Below are 22,386 nucleotides of genomic sequence, written 5' to 3'. Positions count from 1 at the left end.
TATGTTATTATGTTGTTTCGAAAGGACCGTGATTATATTAAAACTGGTCACAGTAGAGGCGGAGGTGTTCTTATAGCAGTTAATCGGAAATTTCGCTCGTCACTCATGACATTAAAGAATGATGATACACTATCGGATCAGCTCTGCGTGGCAGTAAAAGGTGTTTCAAACATTTTAATCTGCGCTTCTTATATACCTCCGACAAGCAACGATATGCTATACCGAGCACATGTGGACAATATTTTAGCAGTAGCATCTAGTCATAATAATGATAGTATCTGTGTCATGGGTGAATTCAACTTGGGCAATATTGTTTGGTCTTATATTGATGATAGTAATGAGCTATATGCAAATAACGTAAATAGTATATCTCAGATAAATGGTTTTCGAAATCGGCTTTCTAGCATTTTAGACTTAATTTTTGTCAACGATAATGAACATTTTACTTTATTTGAACGCCTTGATCCTCTACTCCTGGTATTCATCATATACCATTCGTTTTAAAGGTCGAATTCTATGAGTTTAATTCGGTTCATTATGATGAACAAGTTACTAATTTCTGCTTCAGTCGAATGGATGCTGATATGGTTAACCTTGCAGTTGATGCCATTGATTGGAATCCAATATTTTCCAACGTTGATATTGCCAACTGCTTTGAAATCTTTAAATATGAGTTAGGTGAGATCTGCGTTAAGCACATCCCAATCCTTAAGAAACCCAGATATAAAATACCTTGGTATACAAAACGATTTTTATACTCAGTTGAGCAGAGCCCACAGAGTATATTAAGTTTGATTGGATAACGGTTGGTTGTATATATATAAAGGAATCGAGATAGATATAGACTTCCATATATCAAAATAATCAGGATCGAAAAAAAATTTGATTGAGCCATGTCCGTCCGTCCGTCCGTCCGTCCGTCCGTCCGTCCGTCCGTTAACACGATAACTTGAGTAAATTTTGAGCTATCTTGATGAAATTTGGTACGTAGATTCCTGGGCACTCATCTCAGATCGCTATTTAAAATGAACGATATCGGACTATAACCACGCCCACTTTTTCGATATCGAAAATTTCGAAAAACCGAAAAAATGCGATAATTCATTGCCAAAGGCAATTAAAGCGATGAAACTTGGCAGATGGGTTGACGTTATGACGCAGAATAGAAAATTAGTAAGATTTTGGACAATGGGCGTGGCACCGCCCACTTTTACAAGAAGGTAATTTAAAAGTTTAGCAAGCTGTAATTTGGCAGTCGTTGAAGATATCATGATGAAATTTGGTAGGAACGCTGCTACTATTACTATATATGTGCTAAATAAAAATTAGCAAAATTGGATGAAGAACACGCCCACTTTTAAAAAAAAAAATTTTTAAATTCAAATTTTAACAAAAAATTTAATATCTTTACTGTATATAAGTAAATTAAGTCAAAATTCAACTCCTGTAATGATATGATGCAACAAAATACAAAAATAAAAGAAAATTTCAAAATGGGCGTGGCTCCGCCCATTTTCATTTAGTTTGTCTAGAATACTTTTAATGCCATAAGTCGAACAAAAATTTACCAATCCTTCTCAAATTTGGTAGGTACATGGATTCTATGACGGTAACTGTTCTCTGTGAAAATGGCCGAAATCGGTGGAAGCCACGCCCAGTTTTTATACACAGTCCACCGTCTGTCCTTCCGCTCGGCTGTTAACACAATAACTTGAGCAAAAACCGATATATCTTTACTAAACTTAGCCCACCTACTTATCTGAACTCACTTTATCTCGGTATAAAAAATAGCCGAAATCCGACCATAACCACGCCCACTTTATCGATATCGAAAATTACGAAAAATGAAAAAAATGCCATAATTCTATACCAAATACGAAAAAAGGGATGAAACATGGTAACTGGATTGGTTTATTGACGCAAAATATAACTTTGGAAAAAATTTTGTAAAATGGGTGTGACACCTACCATATTAAGTAGAATAAAATGAAAAAGTTCTACAAGGCAAAATCAACAGCCCTTGGAATCTTGGCAGGAATACTGTTAGTGGTATTGCATATATAAATAAATTAGCAGTACCCGACAGATGATTTTCTGGATCACCTGGTCCACATTTTGGTCGATATCGCGAGAACACCTTCACATATACATCTAAGGGCCACTCGCTTTTAAAACCCTTATTAATACCTTTAATTTGATATCCATATCGTACAAACACATTCTAGAGTCACCCCTGGCCCACCCTAATGGCGATATCTCGAAAAGGCGTCCACCTATAGACCTAATGCCCACTCCCTCTTAAAATGCTCAGTAACACCTTTCGTTTGATACCCATATCGTACAAACATTCTAGAGTCACCCTTGGTCCACCTTTATGGCGATATATCGAAAAGGCGTCCACCTATAGAACTAAGGATTACTCCCTCTTAAGATACTCATTACCATCTTTCATTTGATACCCATATCATACAAACACATTCTAGAGTCACCCCTGGCCCACCCTAATGGCGATATCTCGAAAAGGCGTCCACCTATAGACCTAATGTCCACTCCCTCTTAAAATGCTCAGTAACACCTTTCGTTTGATACCCATATCGTACAAACATTCTAGAGTCACCCCTGGCCCACCCTATTGGCGATGTCTCGAAAAGGCCACCTATAGACCTAATGCCCACTCCCTCTTAAAATACTCAGCAACACATTTCGTTTGATACCCATATCGTACAAACATTCTAGAGTCCCCCTGGCCCACCCTAATGGCGATATCTCGAAAAGGCGTCCACCTATAGACCTAATGCCCACTCCCTCTTAAAATGCTCAGTCACACCTTTCGTTTGATACCCATATCGTACAAACATTCTAGAGTCACCCTTGGTCCACCTTTATGGCGATATCTCGAAAAGGCGTCCACCTATAGACCTAATGCCCACTCCCTCTTAAAATGCTCAGTAACACCTTTCGTTTGATACCCATATCGTACAAACATTCTAGAGTCACCCTTGGTCCACCTTTATGGCGATATCTCGAAAAGGCGTCCACATATAGAACTAAGGATTACTCCCTTTTAAAATACTCATTACCACCTTTCATTTGATACCCATATCGTACAAACACATTCTAGAGTCACCCCTGGCCCACCCTAATGGCGATATCTCGAAAAGGCGTCCACCTATAGACCTAATGCCCACTCCCTCTTAAAATGCTCAGTAACACCTTTCGTTTGATACCCATATCGCACAAACATTATAGAGTCACCCCTGGCCCACACTAATGGCGATATCTCGAAAAGACGTCCACCTATAGACCTAATGCCCACTCCCTCTTAAAATGCTCAGTAACACCTTTCGTTTGATACCCATATCGTACAAACACATTCTAGAGTCACCCCTGGCCCACCCTAATGACGATATCTCGAAAAGGCGTCCACTTATAGACCTAATGCCCACTCCCTCTTAAAATGCTCAGTAACACCTTTCGTTTGATACCCATATCGTACAAACATTCTAGAGTCACCCTTGGTCCACCTTTATGGCGATATATCGAAAAGGCGTCCACCTATAGAACTAAGGATTACTCCCTCTTAAGATACTCATTACCATCTTTCATTTGATACCCATATCATACAAACACATTCTAGAGTCACCCCTGGCCCACCCTAATGGCGACATTTCGAAAAGGCGTCCACCTATAGACCTATTGCCCACTCCCTCTTAAAATGCTCAGTAACACTTTTCGTTTTATACCCATATCGTACAAACATTCTAGAGTCACCCCTGGCCCACCCTAATGGCAATATCTCGAAAAGGCGTCCACCTATAGACCTAATGCCCACTCCCTCTTAAAATGCTCAGTAACACCTTTCATTTGATTCCCATATCGTACAAACACATTCTAGAGACACCCCTGGTCCACCTTTATGGCGATATCTCGAAACGGCGGCCACCTATGGACTAAGGATCACTCCTTTTCAAAATACTCATTAACAGCTTTGCTTTGATGCCCATATCGTACAAACATATTCTAGAGTCACCCCTGGTCCACCTTTATGGCGATTTCTCGAAAAGGCGTTCACATATAGAACTAAAGCCCATTCCCTTTTAAAATACTCATTACCACCTTTCATTTGATACCCATATCGCACAAACATTATAGAGTCACCCCTGGCCCACACTAATGGCGATATCTCGAAAAGACGTCCACCTATAGACCTAATGCCCACTCCCTCTTAAAATGCTCAGTAACACCTTTCGTTTGATACCCATATCGTACAAACACATTCTAGAGTCACCCCTGGTCCACCTTAATGGCGATATCTCGAAAGGGCGTCCACCGATAGACCTAAGGCCCACTCCCTCGTAAAATGCTCAGTAACACCTTTCATTTGATACCCATATCGTACAAACAAATTCTAGAGTCAGCCCTGGTCCACCTTTATGGCGATATTCCTAAATGGCGTCCATCCATAGAACTATGGCCTACTCTCTCTTAAAATACTCTTTAATACCTTCCATTTGATACACATGTCATACAACCACATTCCAAGGTTACCCTAGGTTCATTTTCCTACATGGTGATTTTCCTTATTTTGTCTCCATAGCTCTCAACTGAGTATGTAATGTTCGGTTACACCCGAACTTAGCCTTCCTTACTTGTTAAAACTTAAGAATTTAAGAAACAAATATTTCAAGAAGTTTAAATTATCCAAATCTGTTATATATAAAGAGAAATTTCTGTTTTGTTCAAGTAAATTTAAATCCATGAACAGGGACTTGAAGCGTAATTATACTCGTAAGTTCGAATCGTATATAAAGCAAAACTCGAAATCATTTTGGAGATATGTCAATTCCAGAAAATCGTGTTCGAGCATACCTTCTGTTGTCTATCTCAATGAGACCAAAGCGCACTCCACTATTGAAGCTGTTAATCTCTTTGCTGATTTCTTCAAGTCAAACTTCGAAGCTGGCACTGACTTTGATCAGGTGTGTTACACGAACATAAATTCCCCAAGAAATTTTGGATCGCTCACCCTAACGCTCGCTGATATAGAAGAAGGGATCCGACAACTGAAGATGTCTACTAAAACCGATGTGGATGGTTGTCTTCATACCTTTTAAAAAATGTTCTGCCCTTGCTTCCCCATTGTTAGTTCTGTTCAATAAGTCACTTTAACGAGGAGTGTTTATTGATGCGTGGAAAGTCAGTTCTATCACTCCAGTGTTTAAAAGTGGTAATAAGAACAATATTGCGAATTATCGGCCAATTTCAAAGATATCCTCAGTCTCAAAACTATTTGAGGCTATAGTTAAAAATAAAATTTATTTTACGGTAAATCACTTGATCTCCGCTCAACAACACGGTTTTGTTAAAGGTCGCTCAACAGTCTCAAACCTCGCCGTATTTTCGGAATACTGCATTTCTGCGTTTCAAAATCGCCTTCAAGTTGATTCAGTTTACACTGACTTTACAAAAGCTTTTGACAAGGTGAACCACACAATTTTACTATTGAAACTGACAGCTCTAGGGTTTCATTCCACTCTTTTAAAATGGCTTGAATCCTATCTCTCCTCTCGTAAATGTGTGGTTACGGTTGATGGGGCTTCATCTGATCCTTTCATTGCGACTTCTGGGGTTCTACAGGGTAGCATACTGGGCCCGCTTCTCTTCGTAATTTTCATCAATGATATAACCAGCTGTTTCAATTACGCAAATTTTCTGTTGTACGCTGATGATCTTAAGATTTTTTCGACAATTACGAGCAATGAAGACATGGTAAGGCTACAATCTGATATAGATAATGTTGCCGACTGGAGTAAACGTAATAAGTTGAATCTTAATATAAAAAAGTGCTCACATGTTTGCTACTCAAAGTCTCGCTGTCCGTTATCCAGGTGGTATAAAATCGATGGTCTTCGATTATCCACTTTAAGTGAAATTACTGATCTTGGTGTTGTATTCGACTGTAAATTTCTGTTTCAACCCCATTTGAATTACATAATAGCGAAGGCATATTCAACAGTTGCCTTCATCAAACGATTTAGCTCTGATTTTACCGATCCTTACACATTAAAATTGCTATACACCTCTCTTGTGCGGTCTAAATTAGAATACGCCGTCTTTATCTGGAGGCCATTCTATAATTGTCACATTACCAGGCTTGAACGTGTGCAAAAAGTTTTTGTTCGCTTTGCCCTACGGTCGTTGCATTTCAGTGACCCGATTCCTTCTTACAGTAGTCGCTGTTTGCTCATAAGCCTAAAATCGTTAAACAGCAGACGTTCTATTCTGTCTCTCACCTTTGTTTTTGACTTGATAAGTGGAGCGATTGACTGCCCATTTCTGCTGGCCAGAATTTGTTTCAACATCCCAGAGAGGAGTCTACGCAATCACGATACTTTCTGGCTGGACACGTTTAGAACAAATTACGCGTCTAATGCTCCAATTTCAAGAGCTTTGAAAGAGTTTAATATGCTTTCAAATCCTGTGGGTCTGGACTTTTCCTCCACAAAACATATGTTTAAATCGATATTAAATTACTTATATACGTAAACTTTTAGGTAACTTTTAGTTTTTACGATTAAATAACTGTGTGTCTATTTTTGTTCTTGTAATCTGTATGAAAATTTTCACACGTTCTAGATTAAAACGAGATAAATAAATAAATAAATAAATATATAAATTATAGCAGTGAATAAAGCGGCAGAAATTCTGCTTAAGCTACAGTCGCGTCAATATATATGTATACTGATAGTCAGGTTGCGATTAAGGCAATTATCTCACACAGTTCTTCATCAAAAAGTGTTCTTGAATACAAAAAAGCATTGGAAAAACTTCGCTCATGCTGGACCATATATATCTTTACTGTGTTCCCGGTCATAAAGGAATAGAAGGTAACGAAAAGGCCGATAAGTTAGCAAAGAAGGGTACTACACTCGCTGAGTCGACGATAGACGTCCCAATCCGTTTGGGGAAATCAAAAGAAGACAGGAGTTGCATATGATCCATCAAGCAGGAAAGGCATGGACAAAAGCGCGGGGCTGCAAATTTCTAAGATCATGTGCAAAGCTAACGATATTAGACTCACAAAAAGGGGTCATATCTCTGAAGAGAGAAGACTTAAGGCTCACGATGAGCTTACTGACTGGACAGAAGGCAGTCGTCACATGCCTCTTCAGTAACAGCAAGACTAGGAAGTGTGAGCTGCAGGAAGAAATGGTTGAGCACGTTCTGTGTTCATGTCCTGTGCTCGCCAGGTCAAAGTCCAGCTATTAGGGGCGGCAGAGTTGCCAGGCTTCGTGGCAGCAATTAAACTGGGTTCTAGAAACTGCTAGTATTTCCCAAGAGGACGGAGTTATTCTATAACATAGGTCCTGGCACCTAATTGGGGTTCTTCCGTTTGGTCGTCAAACAAATTATGGTAACACTATGGACACATTCATTCTATGTGAGGTCTTTATTGACCAGCCAGTCCAACCTAACCTAACATCTTTGTTTATATACATATATAGATAAATTAAATCTTCTTAGTGAACTAATATTTGTACATACAAACATACAAACAAACCAAGAAATAAATCTTTTTGTATGATTTTAATAATCGGGGATTGCCCATATTGTTTTTTCAAAATGTATGAAAACATTTATTTGAAGCAATTTTTTAATTTTATAATTTATTTAATAATTTGGGAAAAATTTAAACAACGTGACATCAGGACGGACAAGGCGACAGCTGTTTCGATTATACCTTGTAAATCTCTTCAAAGCCTTTTCTCCCGGGAGTGGGAGTCGAACTCGCACTCCTACGATAGTTGAAATGGTTGTAAACGCATTCAGCTACGTCATGCCTGTTGTGTAGTTCTTCCCAATTGCCTTCTTTTTGCATATTTTAATCTTTTACACATTGCATACTTCGTATGCAATTATGTGTTAAAGCTATGCTTGGTACGGCGGTTTTCAGGCGGGAAGAACTACACAACAGGCATGACGTAGCTGAATGCGTTTACAACCATTTCAACTATCGTAGGAGTGCGAGTTCGACTCCCACTCCCGGGAGAAAAGGCTTTGAAGAGATTTACAAGGTATAATCGAAACAGCTGTCGCCTTGTCCGTCCTGATGTCACGTTGTTTAAATTTTTCCCAAATTATTAAATAAAATAAATCTTTTGTTTAAGAATTTTAACGAAAAGTGTAAAACTTTTAAGTAAAGAGTATTTTTCAAGAAATATGTATGTGCATTCTTAACCATTATTAACGTTAACGCGAATAAATATGTGTGTATGTCAAGCTGATATGAAATTAAAATACATACATACATACGCCCATACATACCTATAAATGCGCTCCCGAAATTAAATAACACTAGCAAATGCAGCGTTTTTAAACGGTTTTATTTAGGTTGACTTGACAGGCTGCACGGCCAGCGCGAATTTTGTAATTAAAATGTAAGTAACTTCCCGAGAAGCTACAAGCTTGAAACTTGGAATATAGTTCAGAATCCGATGACAATGCAATAAAATCGCCGCTAGGTGGCGCAAGATCGACATATTCACAAAAATCGTATTTGTGATCCGATTTGGCTCATATTTGGAACACATAATACATACATGAATAGAAAGTGACCTATGAAAAAAGCCACCGCTAGGTGGCGCAAGGTTCGAGATATTCACAAAAATCATATTTGCGGTCCGATTTGGCTCATATTTGGAAATCATATTTGACATACAGAAATAGAAACCGCTTTAGTAAAAAAAAATCACGCAAGGTGTCGCAAAAATTTACATATTCAAAAAACTCGTACTTGTCTGTCCGATTTGGCCCTTTGAACAAATATTATATACAGTCCGGTAGAAGTGATATCAAAATACTTTGGAGCACATAAGTTAAAATTTTGTTATTGACATTTCACTAAAAAATTCACTTCCCGGCACAAGTGACGTCAAAATACTTTGTAGCACATAATTTCAAAATTTGCCAGTGAAATATCAGTAAAAAATTCAAGTCTCCTTAGAAGAGACTTCAAAATACTTTGGGGCACATAAGTTCAAATTTTGCTAGTGAAATTTCAGTATAAAAATTTAAGTCCCGTTAGAAGTAACGTCAAAATACTTTGGAGCACATAAGTTCAAATTTTGTTAGTGACGTTTCACTAAAAAATTCACTTCCCGGCAGAAGTGACGTCGAAATAATTTGGAGCACATAATTTCAAATTTTGCCAGTGAAATTTCAGTAAAAAATTCAAGTCCCCATAGAAGAGACTTCAAAATACTTTGGGACACATAAGTTCAAATTTTGCTACTGAAATTTCAGTATAATAAAAAAAATTTTTAAGTTAAACGGTTTTATTGAAAGGAATACTTACATTAAGTAATAATGATATTAAAAGATAGAAAATAATTAGGTAGGTCCTAGGTACTAGTCATCACACTCCCCATCAATCTAGGGCGTTGATCAGACAAGTAAATAAAAGCGTAGGGCTCGGAAATTTCTAAAAATGTGAGGCGTAGCATAACCTGATTAAGGTTCAGTTGGTCTTACTACTTATGACTATCAATAGAAATTTTACGCGTGCAACGCTTTTATTTACTTGTCTGATCAACGCCCTAGATTGATGGGGAGTGTGATGACTAGTACCTAGGACCTACCTAATTATTTTCTATCTTTTAGTATTATTACTAATTAATGTAAGTATTGTTTTCAATAAAAACGTTTAACTTAAAAGTTTTTTTAAATTATTTTATTTCGAATACATACATACATCGAACATACAACGCACTGCATTTTCCACATGTGACTTTAGTGTCAGGATTTTTAAAATTTCACTCTCATCGCTTTTTTACAACGTGCTTAAGAAGTATTACTTCAAAAAAAAAATTTTTTTTAAATAACAGTAGCTCATACCAATAAAAGAACATACTTGTGTACATATACATATAAACTTTCATTTTTCTTCGTTTCCCTTATCAACATACTTATCGTTTCTGTGACAAAATATCGATAAACTGATAAAACTTGATATGTTCTGCTAAGCAACGTTTAATTTTTTTTATGAGTCTTAGTTTGGAAGCAATGCGACCTTAACGCAAGCCATACTAAGGCTCATATGTAAGCAAATTATTATAATGCATTCTGAAATATAACCCCACAGGTTTGTACTTTCATTGTGAATTTGATTTGAGGAAATGTTTGCGCGCTTTTTTCATTGCAATAAACGTTATAAATGGTTTCAGTTTCCTTTATATTTATTGAAACAAAATGCAAGGCTTGTACGCCGGTAAACGTTTTATTGACAATTCGTATGATTTGCCGCCAAATTGTGTTTTTTATGGTGCACATCAACAAACAAAAAACGAGGCCAGTTGTCGGGGGTAACACTCGCATAATAAAAAAAATTTAACAAAATATATAAATTCAGAAATAGTTTGCAAGCACGTCAACACCACCACACCACAACCTGTTAGAAATAGCTTCCTTGATAGTTTCGACATAAATTTGGTTAGGATTTCCTACAAAAGTTTTTGTTTTGTTTACCAATTTTGGTATGCGTTAAAAAGTTCGATATGTAAATAGTACCTTACAAAAGGTTTTAATATATTAATTAATGTATGGATGTGTGCTTGTCCATCTAAGGCATGTGAATTGATAGTATGAAGTTTAAATTTCTGTGGTGTTATATTTGCTTACTTACGATGAAGAAATATAAGAAAGTAAGTTAAGGAATTCAAGCTTTATATTAACTTAAGAGCGAGTTATTTTACATCGAAAATTTAGAAAAAAAAATTTTCAATTAAAAACAAATAAAAATAAATGTTAGGCGCCATGAACTCCGAAGAGATTTTAGACCGGATTTCTCTTCCAATCTGCGTCGTACTCCTTTTAATTTTTCCTACAAAGTACTTGTTTTATGCCGCCTCCGAACGGCATTTGCAAGGCAGGTGAGTTTTCACTGAGAGCTTGTCATGGCAGAAATACATTCAGAGTGCTTGCCAAACAGAAGCCACCTCGCTTAGGAAAATTTTCTTCTAATTGGAAAAGAAGCTCGGCCTCAAATCTCTTCGGAGGTTTTCGCGCCTTACATTTATTTAATTTTATGACTTTATAATAAAGAAATTTGGATAGATAAATACTAAAAATTTCTTTTCAAAAGTTACTGAAAAATTCTTAACGTGTCACAGATAGAAAGAAAATATTCTGTTAGATGGTGTGCGGAACGATTTTTTCTTAAAGTTCGTGCAAGCATGGGGCCAATCTTGCGAATGATGTTGTGTATGAGAAACCGCCAAGCAATAAGCTCATTTTTCTCTTGTGTATCAGTATTAATATTTGTAAATAAGGGCATCATTATCATATGAATTTTAGTGAATAAGACGAAAAGAATCAGGGCGCGTTTAATAATTAGCAACCTAGTACATGGGTCATAACCCAATGATTATGCTGCGGCGAATATTAACATATTCGATATGTCACTATACTGCTAGTAATAAATGCTGGACAACAACAACAGCAAGGCAAGCAGATCAAATAGAAAACAGCCACAAATAATTGTGTACAGCAATAAAGAGCAATGGTCTTTTACATATAAACCTTAGATATGTACGAATAAAGCCCAAACCAATATAAGATACAGAAACGAGAAATAAATAAGCAACTATTCGAAAAGTCTGTTTGCGAAAAATGTAGTCCCCTGGAGAAATCGGCGAGAGAGGACACTGAGAATATAAAAGCAGCGCAAGCTAAGGAATTGACAATCAGTTGATTTTAAAACTTTGTAAGTTATGTACGCAAGTTATTTTATTGTAAATACTCCTACTGTAGTAGTGTTAACAGTACAGCGATTCGAACGAAAACAGAAGTTGCAGAATAATCACGAAGTTCCTTAATATTTACAATAGGTTAGAGAGATATTGTTAAAGATATATGTAAGAGATATTTGAAAAATTCATTCATAATGAGAAATAATGTGATCAAGTTTAACGTAGCTCCTCGATGAGCTAGATACTTCAAAGATTACCGCTAACGTAAAACATTTTCCTTTCCTAAAAAATATAAAATAAAAATAAAATTAAAAAAAATAAAAAGACTACCTTTAAATGAGCGCACCAAAAGAAGCAGAAATTTGAAGCTTGAACAAAAGCTTATAATATATGAGGAGGTTTTAGATTACAATCATTAAAGGAAATTTTTTTTAAATTATTTAGAATTTTCAACTGAGTGGACCCATCGCGACTTTGGCTTTTTCATAAAAATTATATGAGGAATTCTCAAGTTAGAGCTCTCGTATGCTGTAACCTTTACTGTGGAAATCATTGGCTGTACATATTTTTTGGAAATTAAAAGGTCAAAAATTATTTTTTGCTAAGTTGACTGGTTTAACAGTTGCACGAGGCTGAAGTTGAGGGTCAAATTGCATGACATTCCCCACATGATTTGTATGGAAAAAAAAGATTCGCGATTGGGTCGCTCTGAACATTTAAATAAAAAGCTGACTACACTGCCCCACAGAAAAAAAAAGTGGGACGTACAACGGAGGAGACAGGTTAATTCTTATGAATTTTTGGTCGCTGAACACGAATCCGTTATCAGAATTCAAAAGTTAGCTCTAGTTTTTTTTTCTAACTTCAAAAAACTTCCGTTTTTCGAGTTTATGAGACGAAAAACTGGAGTTTTTTCGAGCTTAGAAAAAATACAAGAGCTGAATGAATTCTGACAACGGATTCGTGTTCAGTGATCAAAATTCCATAAGAATTGACTTGTCTCCTCCGTTGAACATCCCACTTTTTTCCTGCACAGCTGTGCACAGCGTATCAAAAACTAGAAAAACGGGAGCGACCAAAAATCCATGAAAATTTACCTGTCGCCTTTGTTGTACATCCCACTTTTTTTCTGTAGGGCTGTGTAATTCTGACAAATATTTTCTCAATGCCAAAAGTAAAAAACATAAATTTTTTTGGCTCAACCTAATACATATCTTTATGTACATATATAAATAAATACACATATTTTCTTTCGTACTAACAATATTAAATATTTTGTAGAATACTGGCATGACACCTCTAATGTATGCCACTAAGGATAACAAAACTTCAATTATGGAAAGGATGATTGAGTTGGGTGCCGATGTTGGCGCAAGAAATAATGTGAGTACAATTAATTCTGCTACTTTTTACAGCATATTCTTTAAATAAAGTAATTGCACTGTAGTTGAAAATGTACCTAAAAGCAAAACAACAACGCTTTAAGACATTCGCTTCCTTGAGAGTGCCAGAAACAATTTTAATTAAGCACTGCTTTTAGAAACGGACAATTAAAAAACAACAATATTTTGCGTGTAACCGGAACCGAAAACTGATTAAAAAAAACAGCAAAGCGAAATTGTGTCAAATCGATATTTGATATATAAATAAATCTTTAAGCGCCTACAAAACTGCATAAATTAAATTGGCGTGTTAAATTCGAACGTCGTCCACCCACACGCATCGGCACAGCAAAAAATTGTGTAAGCAATTTAATAAAATATAGAACAAGTAAGGAAGACTAAGTTCGGGTGTAGCCGAACATTACATACTCAGTTTGGAGACAAAATAAGGGAAAATCACCATGTTGGAAAATGAACCTAGGGTAGCCCTGTAATGTGTTTTTATGGCATGGGTGTCAAATGGAAAGTATTAAAGCGTATTTTAAAAGGGCGTGGGCCTTAGTTCAATAGGTGGACACAATTTCGCGATATGTCCATAAAGGTGGACCAGGGGTGACTCTAGAATGTGTTTGTACGATATTGTTATCAAATGAAAGGTATTAATGAGGCTTTTAAAAGGGAGTGGTGGTAGTTGTATATGTGAAGGCGTTTTCGAGATATCGACCAAAATGTGTACCAGGGTGACCCAGAACATCATCTGTTGGATACCGCTAATTTCTTTTTATATGTAATACCTGCAAAGATTTCAAGGGTTTTTTATTTCGCCCTGCAGAACTTTTTCATTTTCTTCTACTTAATATGGTAGGTCTCACAACCATTTTACAAAGTTTTTCCCAAAGTTATATTTCGTGTCAATAAACCAATCCAATTACCATGTTTCATCCCTTTTTTCATATTTGGTACAGAATTATGGCATTTTTTTCATTTTTCGTAATTTTCGATATCGAAAAAGTGGGCGTGGTCATAGTCGGATTTCAGCCATTTTTTATACCAAGATAAAGTGGGATCAGATAAGTACGTGAACTAAGTTTGGTAAAGATTTTTCGATTTTTGCTCAAGTTATCGTGTTAACGGCCGAGCGGAAGGACAGACGGTCCACTGTGTATAAAAACTGGGCGTGGCTTCAACCGATTTCGCCCATTTTCACAGAAACCAGTTATCGACATAAATTCTGTGCCCCTACCAAATTTGACAAGGATTGTTAAAATCTTGCTCGACTTATGGCATTAAAAGTATTCTAGGCAAATTAAATGAAAAAGGGCGGAGCTACGCCCATTTTGAAATTTTCTTTTATTTTTGTATTTTCTTGCAGCATATCATTACTGGAGTTGAATTTTGACGTAATTTACTTATATACTGTAAATATATTCAATTTTTTGTTAAAATTTGGCTTAAACATTTTTTTTTAAGTGTGCGTGTTCTTAATCCGATTTTGCTAATTTTTATTGAGCGCACATATAGTAATAGCAGTAACGTTCCTGCCAAAGTTCATCATGATATCTTCAACGACTGCTAAATTACAGCTTGCAAAACTTTTAAATTACCTTCTTTTGAAAGTGGGCGGTGCCACGCCCATTGTCCAAAATCTTACTAATTTTCTATTCTGCGGCATAAGGTCAACCGACCTACCAAGTTTCATCCTTCTATCCGTCTTTGGTCATGAATTATCGCATTTTTTCTGTTTTTCGAAATTTTCGATATCGAAATGTGGGCGTGGTTATACTCCGATATCGTTCATTTTAGACACCGGTCTGAGATAAGTGCCCAGGAATCTATATACCAAATTTTATCAAGATATCTCAAAATTTCCTCAAGTTATCGTGTTAACAGACAGACGGACGGACGGACGGATATAGCTCAATCAAATTTTTTTTCGATACTGATGATTTTGATATATGGAAGTCTATATCTATCTGGATTCCCTTATAGCTGTACCACCAACCGTTATCCAATCAAAGTTAATATAATCTGTGTGCAAAGCACGCTGAGTATAAAATTAAGATGAACTACGTGAAATATTTAGCTTTTTACAAGCTCCAGTGATTACCAATTAAAATAATGATTACATTTAGATCAAATAAAAGCCAATTCGTCCAAAAATATCCGGAGAGCTGTCAAAACACGCGCTTTGGATCCAAGACCTCGAATCCGAAATTTGTATATCTAGCAAGAGAAATTTGCAAAAAAAAAATTGGAAATTTTCATGTGGTTGTTTTAATTTCGATGCTTTTTTATATTAACAAAACAAAACTGTGCAGAAAGGGATTTAGTTAGGACAAATTTTTTGGCGGGTATGTAAGTACTCTTTACTCTTACTGTTAAAAGAAGGTTACAGGGATTCCTCTAGCAATTCTATACGGTTTCGAAGTCTACATGGTCTAACTGGTATAAAGTAAGGTTGTAAGTTTATTTTACTATAGTAGTTCAACAAACTGCAAACTTATTTTGCCATTATAAAATTCACAAACATAACTAAATGTGTACATACATATGTACATAAATTATTTTACATGGTTGTAAAGCACACGCAATATTCAGAGAAAACGTCATAATACGCAGGCTAATCAAAACTACTTAAACTCGAAAAAGTATGGTATTCCCTTTGCCTTTACTTTTGATTTCATTTTATGTTATATATTTGTGTGCGTTTTAAGCTTTCGTTAGGTTTTGTAAGCTGTAAACAATTAAATGAACCTTAAGCGCCAATCATTTGTAACCGAGTTGAAAAAACCTTGTGGGAGATTGAAACATGCTAAGTATTCTGAACAAACTCGATTAAAAGAAATATAGTTTAACAAAAAACTAAAAACACTCGTTTAAAGCACATCGACCTGAAAACTGTAAAATAGTTTGACAAATGAACTTAAAAAATACAAATATTATTGTATAAACGCGTCGTTGACTCGATTTAAGAAAAAATAGCACAAAGCGCTTTCGCTTTTTGTTATCCTATGATACTACGTTTTTCGTTCAAATTGTCTTGAGTTTATTTAAAAAACTGTTAATTCCTTTATATCAGTTTCGTTTGATGTTTCCCGACAATTTCCATATAACAGTGGAGACTTTTGCAACCTATTTTTGAATAATTTCCTGGACAGCTAAAGTCTTAAAACTTGGAACACACATCGGAATCCAGTGAAAATTTATCATGAGGAAAAAACTTCGCTAGGTAGTCCATAGATCGTGAAAATAAAAAAATCATTCAAGCTTGGAAATTTTGCTTTCCAGTTTCACGGAACTTCCCAATAACCCAATGTTGTAATATTAAAGATAAAAGAGTTTTCTAGAAAAGGGATCGAGATATTTAGAGCAGGGATCGCCAAATGCTTCTTATGGAAGCGTGACCACATCTACTTTGAAATCCAAAAATAAAAAATAAAATGGCGACGTAGCTAGTAAAAGGTACACTGTAAAAACTTCGAAAATTCATAAAATAAGATTTTTTGAATATCTCGATCCTTGCGCCACCTAGTGGCGATTTTTTTGATAGGTCGCATTCTATTCATTCACGTATTACGTTTTCCAATTATGAGCCAAATCGGACTACATATACGATTTTTTTATTATTTCGATCCTTGCGCCACCTAGGGCGATTTATTTTCATAGGTCGCTTTCCATTCATATATGTATTATGTGTTCCAAATGTGAACCAAATCGGACTACAAGAATGATTTTTTGAAATATTTCGATCCACGCGCCACCTATCGGAGTTGTTTTTTCTTATTATTGCATTGTTATCGAGTTCGGAATTATATTTCAAATTTCAAGCTTGTAGCTTATCGGGACGTTACTTAAATTTCGATTACATAATTCTGTTCGCTACACAGAGCCAAGCTAAATAAAACCGTTTTAAAAAACACGGCTATTATTTATTATATTCTATTAGATAAATGAGCGATGATCTTAAATTACCTTCTTACTTCAATCTTTTCACAAATATGTATATTCCATATTCAATTTTTATGTTCAAGTGAGACGAAATAACTATTTGTCAGTGCATGTCTATTCTTCATATTTTTATACTCAGTTGAGCAGAGCTCACAGAGTATATTAACTTTGACTGGATAACAGTTGGTTGTATAGGTATAAAGGAATCGAGATAGATATAGACTTCCATATATCAAAATCATCAGTATCGAAAAAAAAATTGATTGAGCCATGTCCGTCCGTCCGTTCCTCCCTCCGTCTGTCCGTTAACACGATAACTTGAGTAAATTTTGAGGTATCTTGATGAAATTCGGTATGTAGATTCCTGGGCACTCATCTCAGATCGCTACTTAAAATGAATGATATCGGACTATAACCACGCCCACTTTTTCGATATCGAAAATTTCGAAAAACCGAAAAAATGCGATAATTCATTGCCAAAGACGGATAAAGCGATGAAACTTGGTAGATGGGTTGACCTTATGACGAAGAATAGAAAATTAGTAAGACACGCCCACTTTTTAAAAAAAAAATTTTTTAAAGTCAAATTTTAACAAAAAATTAAAATCTTTACTGTATATATGTAAATTAAGTCAACATTCAACCCCAGTAATGATATTATGCAACAAAAATAAAAGAAAATTTCAAAATGGGCGTGGCTCCGCCCTAAGTCCATAAGTCGAACAAAAATGTACCAATCCTTCTTAAATTCGGTAGGGGCATAGACTCTATGACGGTAACTGTTTTCTGTGAAAATGGGCGAAATCGGTTGAAGCCACGCCCAGTTTTTATACACAGTCCACCGTCAGTCTTTCCGTTCGGCCGTTAACACGATAACTTGAGCAAAAATCGATATATCTTTACTAAACTCAGTTCACGTACTTATCTGATTCCGCTTTATCTTGGTATAAAAAATGGCTAAAATCCGACTATGACCACGGCCACTTTTTCGATATCGAAAATTACGAAAAATAAAAAAAAGAAAAAAATGCCAGAATTCTATACCAAATACTAAAAAAGGGATGAAACATGGTAATTTGATTGGTTTATTGACGCAAAATATAACTTTAGAAAAAACTTTGTAAAATGGGTGTGACACCTACCATATTAAGTAGAAGACAATGAAAAAGTTCTACAGGGTGAAATCAACAGCCCTTGGAATATTGGCAGGAATACTTTTCGTGGTATTGCATATATAAATAAATTAGCAGTACCCGACAGATGATTTTCTGGATCACCTTGGTCCACATTTTGGTCAATATCGCGAAAACGCCTTCACATATACATCTAAGGGCCACTCGCTTTTAAAGCCCTCATTAATACCTTTAATTTGATACCCATATCGTACAAACACATTCTAGAGTCACCCCTAGCCCACCTTTATGGCGATATCTCGAAAAGGCGTCCACCTATAGAACTAAGGACTACTCCCTTTTAAAATACTCATTACCACCTTTCATTTGATACCCATATCGTACAAACACACATTCTAGAGTCACCCCTGGCTCACCCTAATGGCGATATCTCGAAAAGGCGTCCACCTATAGAGCTAATGCCCACTCCCTCTTAAAATGCTCAGTAACACCTTTCATTTGATTCCCATATCGTACAAACACAATCTAGAGTCAGCCCTGGTCCACCTTTATGGCGATATCTCGAAACGGCGTCCACCTATGGAACTAAGGATCATTCCCTTTTAAAATAGTCATTAACACCTTTCATTTGATACCCATATCGTACAAACATATTCTAGAGTTCTGGTCCACCTTTATGGCGATATCTCGAAAAGGCGTCCACCTATAGGACTAAAGCCCATTCCCTTTTAAAATACTCATTATCACCTTTCATTTGATGCCCATATCGTACAAAAACATTCTAGAGTCACCCCTGTTCCACCTTTATGGCGATATCTCGAAAAGGCGTTCACCTATAGAACTAAGGCACATTCCCTTTTAAAATGCTCATTAACACTTTTCATTTGATACGGATATCGTACAAGCACATTCTAGAGTCACCCCTGGCCCACCTTAATGTCGATATCTCGAAAAGGCGTCCACCGATAGACCTAAGGCCCACTCCCTTTTAAAATACTCATTAACACCTTTCATTTGATACCTATATCATACAAACAAATTCTAGAGTCAGCCTTGGTCCACATTTAAGGCGATATCCCTAAATGGCGTCCATCCATAGAACTATGGCCTACTCTCTCTTAAAATACTCTTTAATACCTTACATTTGATACCCATTTTATACAACCACATTCCAGGGTTACCCTGGGTTCATTTTCCTACATGGTGATTTTCCTTATTTTGTCTCCATAGCTCTCAATTGAGTATGTAATGTTCGGTTACACCCGAACTTAGCCTTCCTTACTTGTTTTCTAAAAAAACAGCGACAACCAATCAGCGAGCAGAAATGGCACTGGCACGTACACGAACCCAGTCGGACTTGGTAGCTTTCAAAATTAGCGTATCGCATTGTTTTCTTAAATGCATTTAAAAATACTTCTATATGCGCTCAATAAAATTTAAGTATTAAATAAATCAAACAAAGCTTCATTGTTTTCGTTCAGGTAAACCAAAAATATAACCAAAAATATTACTTCAAAAGTCATTTTACATGAAATTATAGCAGTTTAGTTCCTAATGGGCACAGCAGATACATTCGGTTGTTGCCGAGTGATTAGAATACTTGATGCGTGGTGCGCTTGCCTAAGCGTTTTACAAAAACAATTGCGTGAAAGTGCTTATGGGGTGACGATCACATATTTACGATAAAAGAGTTTTCTAGATGGGACATGGATAGAGATATTTAGAGGTATTAAAACCATGAAAACTTATACCTAGTATAAAGATAAGTAATTTCTAAGTACAAGATTATGTCTTTGTATAAAGAAATATTTTCCGTTTCTTTTGAACCATTGATTTAAAGGAAGTACTAAACAAATTTGTATCTTCTTTTTATTTTTAAACTAGCAGACCCGGCAAACGTTGTTCTGCCCTAAATTTTGTCTATCTGCATACATTTTAATAATCTTTTTCCGTCTAACGCTGCCCTCGCCCCTCTACGCTTTTTCCTATTCTTTGTATTCCCTCCTCCCTCCGTAGTTTTCGCTTCATCTATCTCCATCTTCGTCTCATTCTAACCTTTTCTCAGTATCCTTCTCTCTTTTCTCTTCTCTCAAGTTTTTCTCATTCTTCGTCATATCTTATTGCCAGTCCTAAAGGGTGGTATGTATTTTGTTCCAGTCTCACTCCAAGTCTCAGCCCATTCACACTCCGAGTCTCAGTCTCAGTCCCAGTCCTAGTCCTAATCCCAGTCACAGTCCGTCTCTGGTCTACTTCCTGGAAAAAAGCATTGTAAATACTAATATGGGCAAATTTATATACCAAATTTCAGGCAAATCGAATAGGACGTATGTAAATAGGTATGTGGGTATTATTAAAACCCATATTTATCAGTTTTGCCAGGTTGATGTGACTAAATCGAATATCACAAAGAAAATTACTTAAAAGCTCTCAGCAACAGCTTTCATTTGATATCCATATTGTATAAGCACATTCTAGGGGTGCCCGGGTTCACGTTTTGGCCTATATCTCGAGACCCTAGTCACCAATAGGTATAAACATTATCCTGTACTAAAACACTCATCAACTGCTTTCATTTGATATCAATATTTTATAAACACATTCTAGGGGTACCCGGGTCCACGTTTTGACCTATATCGCGAGACCGTGGTCACCCAGGGGTATGAAAATTACCCTCTACCTCAAAAGCTTTCATTTGTTATCCATATTGTATAAACACATTTTAGGGTGCGCGGGTCCACGTTTTGGCCTATATCTCGAGACCCTAGTCACCTATAGGTATGAAGACTACCCTGTACTAAAGCACTCATCAACAACTTTCATTTGATATCCATAATGTATAAACACATTCTAGGGGTGCCCGGGTCCACGTTTTGGTCTATATCTCGAAACCCTAGTCACCTATAGGCATGAAGACTACCCTGTACTGAAGCACTCATTAACAGCTTTCATTTGATATCCATATTGTATAAACACATTCTAGGGGTGCCGGGGTCCACGTTTTGGCCTCATTCTCGAGACCCTGGTCACCCAGGGGTATGAAAACTACCCTGTACTAAACACTCATCAGAAGCTTTCATTTCATATCCATATCAAAGTACTCATAAACAGCTTCCAATTGATACCCATTTTGTACAAACGCATCCCAGGATTACACAGGTCCACGTTTTGATCTCAAGAACCTAGCTAGAACGGGATAAAGAGTATCCTATGTCTGTTCCCTGGTTCTAAGCTACCTCTCCACCAATTTTCAGCCAAATCGGTTCATCTGCTCTTGAGTTATGCGTAGTGTAACTAACGCCACTTTCATTTATATATATAGATTATACATTTCTTGTACTTTTTTTGCAGATATATGTCGATTGTTCTACGGTAACTGTGTTTAGCATGAAATATTTTATATTTTCCTTCCATCTCAAAAATGATCCTTTTTGAGTTGTGAATCATCCTTGTTAAGTTGTGCTTTTTAAGAACCGGGTACTCTTACATTTATAACCGGCTACTATTACAGAACTTGCTTCTTTTTAACACGCTTTTATTAGCTTGGCCTGTATCTATGTAACGGAATCTTTGAACTTAATTTTCACCAGTTTCTAGAAGTCTGATTAATTTGAAACTTTGCATACGTATCAAGGACCGATGACAATGCATTAATGTGATGGTGTGGTGGCATAAGGTCAACGTTTGAATGGCCATAAGTTTGCTTGAAACTTTGCACACGTATCAAGGCTTGATGACAATGCATTAATGTGATGGTGTGGTGGCATAAGGTCAACGGCCATAAGGTCAATTGGCCTTTTTACCACTTTGAATGGCCATAAGTTTGATTAAAACTTTGCGCACGTATCAAGGCTTGATGAAAATGCATTAATGTGATGGTGTGGTGGCATAAGGTCAACGGCCATAAGGTCAATTGGCCTTTTTACCACTTTGAATGGCCATAAGTTTGATTGAAACTTTGCACACGTATCAAGGCTCGATGACAATGCATTAATGTGATGGTGTGGTGACATAAGGTCAACGGCCATAAGGTCAATTAACCTTGTTACCACTTTGAATGGCCATAAGTTTGATTGAAACTTTGCACACGTATCAAGGCTCGATGACAATGCATTAATGTGATGGTGTGGTGAAATAAGGTCAACGGCCATAAGGTCAATTGAACTTATGACCACCCCA

The 22,386-nt window shown here is 36.5% G+C and overlaps 1 protein-coding gene across 3 annotated transcripts in view; it reads left to right on the top strand.

The window, feature by feature from the left end:
• Window positions 1–22,386, top strand: part of nompC (no mechanoreceptor potential C) — a 154,233-nt gene that overhangs the window by 5,799 nt on the left and 126,048 nt on the right. For all 3 annotated transcript variants that reach the window (XM_067767561.1, XM_067767560.1, XM_067767562.1), the window contains exon 2: window positions 13,029–13,130. In XM_067767561.1, coding sequence (XP_067623662.1) covers window positions 13,029–13,130 — 102 coding nt within the window. The remainder of the gene's footprint in view (window positions 1–13,028; window positions 13,131–22,386) is intronic.

Source organism: Eurosta solidaginis, chromosome 2 (genome assembly GCF_040869045.1).
Source record: "Eurosta solidaginis isolate ZX-2024a chromosome 2, ASM4086904v1, whole genome shotgun sequence".
NCBI classification, from domain to species: domain Eukaryota; kingdom Metazoa; phylum Arthropoda; class Insecta; order Diptera; family Tephritidae; genus Eurosta; species Eurosta solidaginis.
Note: the sequence above shows the minus strand (reverse complement) of the source record. Positions and strands in the feature narration are given on the sequence as shown.